Source organism: Felis catus, chromosome C1 (genome assembly GCF_018350175.1).
Source record: "Felis catus isolate Fca126 chromosome C1, F.catus_Fca126_mat1.0, whole genome shotgun sequence".
NCBI lineage: Eukaryota > Metazoa > Chordata > Mammalia > Carnivora > Felidae > Felis > Felis catus.
The window spans coordinates 1,117,360-1,129,468 of record NC_058375.1 but is presented as its reverse complement, the minus strand read 5'-3'; the positions used below and the strand labels follow the sequence as shown (position 1 = coordinate 1,129,468).

Genomic DNA, 12,109 nt, shown 5'->3' with positions numbered 1-12,109 from the left:
CCGGCGAGGCGGCTGCGGCCCAGTGAGATGACCCACTCGAGGCCTGAGGGGAGCTCACACCCCGTGAGCCCCCTTTTGGGCAGGATAGCGGTCCCCTGCCCTGTCCCACTGCCCACCCTCTGCTGGGACTCCTGGGTGACGGCGTGGACGTGCCCTTGGGGACAGTGGTGTGTCCGAGCCAGTGAGCAGGCACGCCGGGTGGGCACAGAGGCAGCTGCCCCCTGGCCGGGTCCCAGTCCTCACAGCGTCCCACGGACAGACCCGCAAGGAGTTTGAACTCCCAAGAAAACGAGGAAAGAGGGAGGGTCAGCAGAGTCCCGGCCACAGGCTGGCCTGGCCTTCACATCCGGCAGGTGAAGGGCCGAGCGGGAGCAGCTGGGCCCTCCGGGGCAGCACGGCAGACGCGGCGACCGGTCCCGGAAGGCCCCTCACCCCTCGCCGTTGCGGGGTCGGGGAGAGCCTAGGGCGGGGGCCAGGTGGGAGAGCTCTCATCTGCAGCTCTGAGCGCCTGCAAGCCCACCCGTTACGTGGGTCCTCAGTGGGGGAAGGAGGGACCTGGGCCTGGTCGCTGCTCCCAGAATCGGTGCTGACCCAGCGGGGGCCGGGGGGACATTAGACCCGGGGTCCTGACCTAGTGGCCATCAGACAGGCAGGGGCTCCGTCAGGCCCTCCCGGGAGACCCCGAGGGCCTTCTCCTTAGAGGAAGGCAGGCTTCTCCGAGGCCCCAGAGCCGCCTCCGCCACTGGGCTGGGGCAGGCGGGCAGGGGCTGGTAGCGGGTAGTGTGAGGCTGCCCCCACATGCCTTACACCCCAAGAAGCTACTCAGCCCCCAGGGGGCTTGGGGAGGCGGCTCTGGTCTCAGCCCCTCCCCGACTGCCAGCGAAACCCTTCACCCCTGGGCCGCACTCTCTCCCCCGAGGGTCCCTCCTGCTGTCCACTTGCTCGGGGGACATTTACAGAGTGATAACCCCATGCTGAGCACCTGGCAAGGCACTGCCTGGAAGAGGACGTATTCGTTCTTCGTTCGGAGTTCTGCAGCCAGATAGCAAGAGGGGCAGACGGATCAGGGGCCTGTCCCTCTCTGCCCGGCCCGCCTCCCAGCAGGGCCCTGGCGAGCGCGACCTCTCAGACCACCCCGCGCCAGCCTGGCGCCCAGCACAGGGGGCCCCTCCTGCGCAGGCGGCCTGCCCAGCCTCCTCTCCCTGCTCCGGCCGGCGGGTCACCCAGGACTCTCAGGGGAGGCCTTCCTTCTGCAAAGCCCGGGCAGGCCGCCCAGTCTCGGTGCCGGGCCGGCCGTGTGGAGCCCCTCCTCCCAGGGAGGGCTTCCTGAGGGGTGCCCGGTGCCCGCCGCCGGACAGGTTCCGGGGAGGCCCGGCCCACTGCCTGCCGAAGGAGGCCCAGCACCCCGGGAGCCCTCCGTCCCGCGGGGATCACGGGGCCTGTTTCCACAAGACCATCCCGGGGCGGGCGGCGCTCGGCACCTAGAACAGACGTGGCTGTGAGGGGCCGTCCCCTTCCTGCCACTGTCCCCTCAAGGCAGGAGATGGCCACTGAGGGCCAGCCCACAGCCTCTCTGATGGAAAAGCCTGGGCCACAGCCAGCACAGGACACCCTGGGAGCCAGCTGGGGGCCCGAGCAGGTGGGGAGGAGCTGCCCTGGGTCCCCTGCCTCGCAGGTAACCCTGGGGGACCCCCTGGCCTCAGGCCCAGGGCGGCTGCGGTCCGTCAGCGAGCCTCGGGGGTGGCCAAGGGGAGTGAGCGGGCCAGGCGGCGGCCCGTACAGGCCGGAGCCGCTCCAGCCTGGGCTCCTCTTGGCACGAGGCCCTGGGTGTCGAGGAGCAGCCCGGCCACCCCACCGCCCTGGTCAGGGGCGTTTTCTGATGGAGACTATAAATAGGGCTGTCATCGGCCGGCCGGCCAGCCGGGCAGCCTGGCACAGCCTGCCAGATGTGCCGGGCTCAGCCACCAGGCCGGCCGTCTCCACCCCACGTGACCCCCAGATGGTGATGCTCCCCGAAACTCCAGGTACCCCTCCTCCTGGGAACTCCGCCCAGCAGTTCAGAGAACCGTCGGCCCCCCAGCCCTGCCCCCTGCACAACCAGAGACAGGAGGAAGCGGGACAGTGTTCCCCACAAATGTCGCTCCGGTGCCCGGCAGGGTGGACCCCAGTCTGCAGGGCCTCCCTCCTGGGGCGCCGGGGGAAGGGTGTGGGAGGGGTGCTACCTGCCCCCCCCAAGCCTTCGAACCTTCCTTGGCCCTGTCTGCAGAACAGGTGCTGGCCACGGGCCACGGAAACCACAGGAGCCCCTGCGTGGGCCAACGTCAGGGGTGGGGCTGGCCTTCTGGGGAGGCCCCGTTCCCTCCTCGTTCCTTCTGCAAATCCTCAGTGAGCCCACTCTGGAAGACCCCCCCCCCCCCCCGCTCCAGGAAAGGGGGCAAAGGTGAGGCAGAAAAGGAGGTGAGAGGGCCTTTAGGAGGATGCCGGGGACAGGGCTGGGGGTGCACCTGGGGCACCAAACAGCTGCTGATCGGGAAAGGTGGTCAGCAGGTGCACAGTGGGAGAAGGGGTGGTAAGAATGGGAGGCCAGGTGTGGGCGGCTGGGCCTGCTCTGCGGAATAGAGAAGGGCAGGCGGGCTAGGCCTGGGTGTGGACTGGGTGGGGTCCCAGCAGCTTGGGGGAGAAGCAGGGTAGTGGAGAGGGGATCATCATCCTGGTGAGTGAAGTCCAGGGCAGGGGAGGCCAGTCCTTGAGGAGCAAGGGAGAGGCTGGGGGTGGGGGGAGCATTTCTAAGGGCGTCATAGGTCACCGTGTGGCCTTCCGTGACTCTTGGGGTCTCCAGTGGTCACACCTGCCAAGGCCCCCACTCCCCAGGAGTTGGCCCCAGCCCCCAGGGGCCGACGGAAGCGGGGCACAGAGAGAGCCACTGGACCCAGGTGGTGCGTCCCCCAGCGGTGACTCGGGGCCCGCGTGCGGACCACCAGCGGGGACAGGGCCCAGGGCCTCTACGGAGCCCCGGGAAGGGGCAGAGGTGTGGGGGGGCAAGGGGGCTCTTCCACCAGCGGGAACGCTCCTCGCCAGGTGCGGGGCGGAGGAGGGGGCGCTTAAAGGACCGGGTCTCCCTCGGGCTCCCGCACAGGCGGGAGGGGTGGCCGAGCGGGCGCCCTCCCGGGAGGGCGGATCCCCGTCCCCGGCGCACACGCGCCCTCCCCGCGCCCGGCCGGGGCTGCAGTTCCCGCCTCCGCCGCCGGGGGCCGCCGCCCGGCTCGGCCTCCCGACACGTGGACGGGCCCGCGCCCCGCCCGCCGGGCTCGGAGCGGGGACCCCCCCCCGGTCCCCCGCCTGCCCGGGCCGCCCCCCCCCCCAACCCGAGCGGGGACCGGAAGGGCTAACCGCGCCCGGCCCGCGGGGGGCACTTCCTGCGCGCGCCCCCGGGAGCTCGGGGAACCCCAGCTCGCTCCTGCGCCCCGGCTGCGCGGGTCCTGCGGGGGCGCCCGGGACCCAGGCTGCGAACGGAATTGGGACGCGACGCCGGGAGGCGGGCGGGGGAAGTGAAACCGGGCGGCGGGGCGGCCCCGCGGGGCGCAGTGGCGGGTTTCCGTCAGACGCATGATAGGAAACCGAGGCCGCGGGGCGAGGGCCGCAGGACCCCCGGTGTCGGCCCTCGCCCCCCATCCCACCTCGTGCCAGACCCCAGAAGGTGACTCGGCGGAAGTGGGGACCTACTGGCCCCCCGGAAGGGGGGGGCTCGCGCGGACTCGGTCGCGGGCGACGCCCCCTGCCCCCTAGGGGCCTGCGAGGCCTCCGAGAGTCCAGGTCCTCGGCCCATCCGGACCCGTGCAACACGATCGCCCCAGGAGGGTCGGCCCCGTGGCCTCCGGGGACCACGCAGCCCCCGCCCCTGCCCGCCCCTCCCCAGGCGCGCTTCCGGCCCGGCCGGAAGGAGCAGGAATTCGGAATGTTTTGGAACCAGCTTTCTAATTCCACGGAGGATTCTCTGCGGCGGCCCTTCCCCCGGGGTGGGGGGTGTGGGAGAGGAGCCTAATCTGCATCTGACTGGGGGGGGAGGGGGTAAACTCGGACTGGGGGAGCCCCCCTCCCCCCGCATACCCTGCTCACTGCCAGCTGCAGGATGGTGGGTGGGGGGTGGCCCATATCCTGACATGGGTGCTGGGGAGACTAGACCCAAGGCGGCCACGCCGGGGCGGAGGAGCCTTGACCTGGGCCCCTGGCCCAGTTGACCGCTGCCTTCCTGCCTGGGGAAGCAGGTGTCCAGGGAAGGCAGATGGCCGGACAGTGATGGACCAGTGATTGCCCAGCCAGGCCACACCCGCCGCAGCTCTCCTCGAGTCCCCCCCTCCCCCCCCCCCCCCCCCCCCCCCCCCCCCGTCCCCCCTCCCCGCCTCTGAACAAAACAAAATAAAACCCCTCCCAGCGCCTCCCCAGACCTTGGCCAGAAGCCTCCAAAGATTTCCCCCCCCAACTCCCCCCCCCCCCTCCGCCACCAAAGACTTTTCTGGGACTGCTTTTTCTTAGAAACAGGAAGTTGGGGGTGTGGGCCACACGTCCACCAGGTCAAAGCTCCACCAAGGGCGAGGGGGGGGGGTTGGACCCCATGGGAACTCACCACCCTGCCCCATGCCTGCAGCCGCAGTGCTGGAGGGAGCCCCGGAAAAGGAAAGGAGGACAAGGATACCCAGCCACCTGGGTGGGGCTGAGACAGGGAAGGGAAGTTCATGGGGGGGGGGGGGAGACTTGGAAGGGCAGTGGTGGCACCTGTCCCTTGCCGGCTCGTGCGCAAGCCGACCTGGCTCTCCCACGCGCGCGAGCGTGCAGACGCCACGGCAGTGCTCGGGGCCCACCTTCGTTGCACGGAGGACCCAGACACGGCCCCACCTGTCTGGGCCCATCTCCTGGGCCCTCTCCTGCCTTCCCCTCTCTCCCACCCTGCCTGGGCCTTGCGCCGGACTCCGACGTCCCCTGACAGGGGCCTCATGAGGAGGGGACCCGAGCCCTGGCCTCGGGCCCCAGCCCTCACGAGGTGCCCTGTTCCTGAAGTTTGCAAAATCAGCTTCTGTGGCAGGAGTGGCCTCGGCTGGGCAAGAGCTTGGGCCAGGCTTCCTGCCGGTAAGGGCTCCAGGGCCGGCAATGGAGCAGGAAGGCCCGACCCCGGCCCTGACAGACGCCTGCCGGGCACAGGACACTCCAAAGAGAAGCCAGGCCGGCTCCACCTGCCTGTCCCTACCACCCCCCACAGAGGGGCCACCTGCTCCAGGGCCGAGAGTCCCGGCACTCGCGGCCCCCGGCCCCTGGCACAGGTCTGGGCACAGATGGCCGCGGGCGTGAGGCCTGCACGGCTCACGTCACCGCTATGGCAGGGGTTGCGGGGGCGGGCAGGCATCCAGGCCCCCAGAGTTCTGCCCCCACCCCTCCCAGGGTTGCCTGGCAGTGGGCAGGGCACACGGGAGGGCGCAGAGCACGGTGGGTTTCTGTGGGGAGGGTCAGGGTCCTCTCCGAGGCCCCGCTTTCACATCCTGCCGAGGCCAGCACAGCCGGGTCACAGCCCCACCCTTTCCCGAGGTCACAGACTGTCCTTCGGGACCCTCCAAAAGGGTGGGCCAGCTGCCCAGTTTTCCTCCAGGATCCCCGCCTTCCTGCGGGCGGTGGTCACCCAGAGTGTGCCTAGGCCCCTGGCCGGCAGAGTGTGGGTGTGGGGCCTTGGGGACCTCATGAACGACCCCGATCTGTCTCTCGGAGCTGCCCAAGGGGCCCGCCAGCCTGTCTCTTCCTGGCCAGCAAGAAGGGGTGACCTGTGACAGGACAGGCAGAGAGAGACAGGGAAGGGGGTGTCGTGGGGAGCAGAGGTGGGTCGGGCTCCAGGCTGGGCGAGCCAGGGAGGGGGGGCTGTTGGCCACAGCCGGGGCGGGGTGGGGTGGAGGCTGGGGACCACACTCAGCGCCAGGGCCTGACCCCGCAGTCCTCCCCCCAGGGGGCTCAGGGGAGGAGGCCGTACCAGCTGTTACTGTAAATGGGCCGGCGGCTTCCTCTTTCCACGGAGGGCGCGCCTGGCATCCGCCTCCCCAGATAAGGGTGCGAGTTCTTGGCCTGCGGTCAGCCCCCCTGACCACAGGGTGGTGGGGTGGGGCCCCGGGGGCCAGACTGTGGCTCAGGGGCCAACAGACTGGAGGAGGGGCGGAGATCCCAAGACAGAGACAGGCAGGCACGGCTGAGCACAGGGGCCGCGGGTGGGGCCCTGGCTGCTGGCGACAGAGGCAGAAGTGAAAGCTGGGGGTGGGGGGCCACAGGGCAGGCCCAGAAACTAGGGACCTGAGTCAGTTCCCAGGAGCACCTCCTCTGCCCTGGGTTCGCCGCATCCCCAGGGCCTCGAGGGGCTTGGAAACCAGCACCAACTGGGGAGGGGCCCGAGACTTAGGCCAGGGCTCTGGACAAACGAGGCCAAGCTCTGGGACAGCCTCGTGGGTCCCTGAAGAGCCCCTGGCCGGCATGTCGGCGGTGTGGACGGTCCGGAGCCGGGGGACCCAGAGGCAGTGCAAGGGGGCAGGAGGCTGCTGGGAATACCGGGGAGGGGGTTTCTCCCACCGTGACCTCTTAAGAGCGGCTTTGGGACGGGGGTTGACACTAGGCAGCCCCTATCCTGTCCGCCCCGCATCGGGGTGCACAGGGCCCTTTAAAGTCAAATTATACCCGAAAGTGACCCCCAGCATCCCATGTTCCGAGGCCACCACCGGCCCAGCTCCAAAGCCCCGAATGGACCAAGCACCACATTGGCCACAAGCTGCCTCTCGAAGCCTGCGCACGGCCCGCGGCCCCAGGAAGCCCTCCTTCCCCATGCCCCCAGGGGCCTCCAGCCCTTCAGGACCGCCTCTCACCCCCTGCCTCCCTCCCCTCGTTTTTCACATTCAGGGCCTCCGGCAGCATTTGGACCCTCGCAGGGCGGGTGCGGGTTGGAGGCCGAGAGCCTGCGGGTCCCGGGCGGTGGCCTGGGGAGATGCCCTGGGGAAGGACGCGGAAAGGCCCTCGCCAGGCACAGGGCCCAGGTCAAGATGCCCACCTGGCAGGCCCCAGGGAAGGGACTCAGTGGTAGGGATCGATGCCCCATGGCGATGGCAGGTCACCCAAGGTCCTGCCGCCCATCCTGGTGGGCTTGGTCGTGAGGCGGAGGGAGGGACGAGTGTTTGGCACCGGGCACCGGTAGGGCCTTGGCTGCAGGAGCCCTCTGCTCGCAGTGCCCCCGGGGACGCCCAACAGACCGCAGCGGACGACTGTCCGCTCAGGAGACCCCAGAAGACAGTGAGGGACAGCCCCCCTAACGGAGAGAGCTGGACGGGTGCCCAGCCCTGCCCAGGCGGGGACACGCAGCTCAGCGGGAGGGCCCCCCCCAGAGGAGCGGGGAGCCAGGCCCGGGGGACACCCAGGCAAGGGAGGGGGCAGCGGTGAACAGGGGTGGGCTCCAGAGGGTGTGCAGTGTGGCCCTCGGCAGAGTCCCACTGAGGTCAGGTCTGCCGTCCACACCTCGGGGCCCAGGACCCCAGGCAGGGCCCCGGGGCCCGATGCGCAGCAGGAGGGGGCAGCGGTGGGGGGCTGTGGCTCGGGGCCCAGCTCACAGCCCTCCTTCCTGACCTGCGCCCAGCCCAGCCTCTCTCGCAGACCCTAGGTGGCACCCTACGAGGGGCAGGGATCTTGGCGTTGGGGAGCCCGGCGAGTGACCGACAGAGGCGAGGCTGGACAGAAGCCTGGCCCCGAGGAAGAGTGGGCTTTTCTGGGCCGCCCATACTGCGGCCTGCCCTGCACCCCTCCCCGGGGGACTCCCGGGACCGTTGGGGCTGCGGAGGCACCAGGGGGGCTGGGACCCGGGCGTCCCTCGAGGCAAAATGACCTCCACGTGACCCACGAGGGGCTGAGGTGGCAGCCCAGCGCCCGCGGGCCCAGCACAGCGGAGTCCCTCTGCTGCTCCCTCGGGACAGCAGGCTGGGGCCACCTGTGGGGAGCCGGCCATCCACGCTGAGGGGACCCCAGGCTGGGTCCCCTCCAGCTGAGGTCCACGGTGCAGAGAGCCGGCTGGTGGGGGGGGGGGGCCTAGAGAGTCAGACCGCACCCCCGCCGCCCACCCGCGCCCCACGCCACTCGGGGTCAGCGGACACCGAAGGACCCCCGCGGTCTGACGGGCAGACACCCACTTCCCCTCCCCGGGCTCAGGCCCCGGTGGTGGCCGGGGGCGGGTGGGGTGGCCCAAGCATGGCTGTCCTCCGCATACGCTCAAAGTCCTTTATTGTACAATGTCTTCTGTCTGGGGGAGGGGCGCCAAAGGACTAACGGGTACACAGCGAAGTAGATAAATATGCCAAGCTTTTTCTTTTTTCTTTTTAAATCAGGCATTTATAAACAAGAAAGCATACATTAATTACATAAAAATAGTTTTCGATAGTAGAGTAAGTCACCATGTTGTCATTAGCAGCAGCAGAGGAGAAAACGCGGACGGCGATGCAGACGCTCCCGGCAGGTACGAAGGTAGAGCTGTGGTTTTTTTCCTTAATTGAAAAAAAATGTCGCTTGTGACTCCTGACTTAAAGCAAGAACAAGACGGCCTCTCGAGCCTGGTGGACGCGGTGGGCGGGCAGGGGCGGGCAGGACGGAGCCCGCAGGGTGCTGCGGGGACTGGCAGAGGGTCCGTCCCCTCCGGCAGGTGAGCTCTGTTCTTCCTCAGTTAAAAACAACCCAGAAAACAGGACAACTACCAGGTAAGAAAAGAGTTTCTGAAAAAGGAACCACCGTATACGCGGGAGATACGACAGTGTAGAGGACAGGTATTTACACGGGGACTGTTTTTACACGGGGCTCGTTCTGTACGAAAAGAAGGTATTATGTGTGTGAGTTAGCTGCTCCAAAGATATGAATGTTATTGCTGTTTTTCCCTTCGTTAAAAATCCTCTTTCAGCATAGAAATAATGAGTAATTAAACGGGTGCACAGTCACTCGGGTAATGGGTATTACACACAGGGAGAGCCAACAGCCTACAAGACCCCCCTTCTCCCTTCTGCGGCTGCGCGAACCCTCGGCCCGGCCCCCCCACCCCCCACCCCCCACCCCCGAGGATGGAAGCGGCCGGAACAAGCCTATGCCCCCCAGCTGCCCCCGGGAGCCGCCCGGGAAGGCTCAAGCTGCTGGTGACCAGGGAGCCCGTGACAGCCGGTCCCCGCCGCACCAGCTCTGGCGAGGCCGCAGGAGCCTCAGACAGGGACAGAGGGGCGGGCCTGGGGGTGGGGGTGGGGGGGGGTGCGAGCTGCCGTGGCCTGGCCAGCTTTTCCCAACGTCCTGGGGCAAAGCTGGCAAGTGGGGTCGTGGACCCAACGGCCTAGACGGTGACCGGAGGTGGGCACTGCGAGGGCAAGGGTGGGGGCGGGGAGGGCGGGGAAGGTGCCTGCACAGAACTTAGAGAAGCTCATCGCCCGCTGGGGCCTAAAAAACCGAAAAGCAAACGGACGGCCCGGGCGACAGGCCCACGGGCCCTTTGATCTCTCACGACTTTCAGACTCGGCAACAGAGCACAGTCACACAGAAGCACACTTAAAGGTCTGCTCCAGCTAAATCATTTCGTTTCCCTTGAAGAAATGACTGAAAAAACACAACTCCGGAAACACGAGGCTGAACACAGCATTCTGCGTGTTGTGTAGCACAGCCGGCCCCTCACAGGGCCCGGTAATAATGCCCATCGATGGGTATACATATGGCAGAGGTTTAACATTCCATGCATACAGATTTCATAACTGCAAAAGAAAAACCAAAGCAAAAAAAAAAAAAAAAAATCCAAACAAACGCTGCATATATATGATGTCCCTTTTGCATTGCACTTTAGAAGGGGGGTCCAGCAGCACCCGCGCCCCTCCCCCCTCCCCCCCGGTAAACCACGGGCAGGAACCCTGCAGATGACACGGTCACCAAGCCTCTGCTGGTCACGGCGGCGGGCGGCGTCTGCACCTGCGCCAGCCAGCGGTCCCCACCTCCGTGCGCACTGGCAGCTGCCTCGGCGTTAGAACGGGGTCGAGCGAAGAATCCTGGCTAAGATCTTTCTCACGTAAATAAATACCGTAATTTCAGGATGGGTAGCCGCCTCTTGTCTACTGGGAAATCATTTTTCAAGCTTGGGCATAAAAAACCTTATACAATTTGCATGAACAGTTGAGAGTAAACGAGATTATCTGGAATAAATGCAAGTAACTTATTCTGATAGTGGCAGATTCGATCGCGACTGAAGACAGGTGTCTCGGGGGTAAAAAGACGAGTCAGGATTTGCTGTACAAGATGCTGGAAGGCACAGAACTACCCCCCGAAGTTCAGCTTTTGCATTTCCGTTTTGTGATTCCCTTGTTCAACCGAGCACCAGAGGGGGTTTCTAAACACTCGAGCACTTAGGATGTGGACTGCTCTATAAATGGGTCTGCAGTATTTGAAAAGTAAAAACCTCAGTTAACTGGGGAATAAAAAGAGAAGGGAAGAGTTTTGACAAAGTGCAGTTCTAAATATACGTTTAAATGAACAAACAAAAAGAAAAAAAAAAAGTGAAGTAATGCTGTTTTTGTTCCGACGCTGCGGCCTCAGTCCCGACGCGACAGGGGCGGCCGGGGGAGGGTGGCGGAGGTGAGCGGCGCCCGGGCAGGCGGAAGGCGGCAGTGTTCCGGCTCGGGGCGCCGGCGGCCGGCACGGGCGGCCTGGGTCCTTGTCGCTGAAAAAATAGACTCTGGAGAAAACCCTCCCCGTCCTCGCGCGGGCGCGGACGAGCTGAGATGGCTTTGCGGGGCGGCGCCCCGGCTCCCTTAGCAGGTCCTCAGATGGCGTCACGTGTCGGTGGGGCTTTGAAAAGTTAGTCATTAAAAAACCTGTTGATTTTTCGGAGTATCAAGTCTTCTCGTGGGTTTTAAATAGCTTATAACAAAAATGTAAATGGTAGGACGTCCCGGCAAGCAGAAGGACCGCGGCGGGCACGGAGCCTCGGCCCCGGCTCCGCTGGGAACCCGGCTTGCACACTCGAACTTGGCCAGTAGAAAATTTTGCAGTGGATTCCAAAAGTATGTGGTTCCAAACGCTCGCTTGGTTATAGGCACAGTAAGACGTTGTGCTATGTGGACGCGGGGGCGGGCCGCCGGCGCGCAGGCGCAGAGACCCCCGGCTGGCGGGGCGGTGGGGGGGGGGGGGCCGCCCGCCCCCGCGGCGTCCGCACCCGGCCGACCGCGGGCTCCGCTAGGGCTCCAGCTCGGCCGCGCTCTCGCTGCCGGCGGCCTCGGGCCGGGGCCGCGGCCACAGCTGCTCCTGCAGCTCCTTCACCACCTTCTCCAGGTGCTCCCGGGCCTCGCGCTCCCGAAGCAGGTCGGCCCGCAGCTGCTCGCGGTCCGCCTCCGCGTGCTGGAGCTTCACCTGCAGGTCCTCGATCTGGAAGGGACGGGACGCCGGGCGTCAGCACCCGGCCGCGCCAGCCGCCCTCCTTCCCCTGCGTGGGACGCGTGCCGCTGAGCGAGGGAGGCGGCAGCCGGGGCCCGGGAGGGCCTCTCCGGGGGCACCGTGACCCGAGTCCAGACGGGTGTGCCGAGCCGCTGGCGGGTGGGATCTACCGGCCCCCTCCCCCCCACCCCCCGCTCCCCCCTCCCCCCAGCAGCTGCCTCGGGGCGCCCTCGACATCCTGAGGCCAGTTTCCCTCCAAAGCCCAGACCAGACCCTCCCAGCACCGGTGAGGCAAGGGGAGGAGGGGCTGCCATGCCCACCGCCCCGCACCCGATCCCTGGCCGGGCAGGACGGCCCATCCGGACGTGCTGAGGCGTTTAAAGCTGTGTGGGGTGAGGCTGGGGCTGCCTGGGGCTCCTCTGCACCGCCGGGGGGGCCGGCTCAGAGCCGGTTTCTCAAGGGAAACCACCAAAGAGGGGCGTGGTCGGGAGGGAAGAGGGCACAGCCAGAGGACACCTCCCTGCGGGGGACCGACTCCCAAAGCCCAGGAGAGCCTGCCGGTCCCCCGTGGTCCCCTAAGCTTGTGGTGGACCCCTCGAGGTGAGAAAGGACCCCAAGATGCCAGCACAGCGCCTGCCACGCGGCCGAGTCTGGAGGT

The 12,109-nt window shown here is 66.9% G+C and overlaps 1 protein-coding gene across 4 annotated transcripts in view; it reads right to left on the bottom strand.

The window, feature by feature from the left end:
* Positions 1-8,269: 8,269 nt before the first annotated feature.
* Positions 8,270-12,109, bottom strand: part of SKI (SKI proto-oncogene) — a 69,837-nt gene continuing 65,997 nt past the window's right edge. For all 4 annotated transcript variants that reach the window (XM_023257965.2, XM_023257967.2, XM_023257966.2 and 1 more), the window contains exon 7: positions 8,270-11,442. In XM_023257965.2, coding sequence (XP_023113733.2) covers positions 11,254-11,442 — 189 coding nt within the window. In that variant the 3' untranslated portion in view covers positions 8,270-11,253. The remainder of the gene's footprint in view (positions 11,443-12,109) is intronic.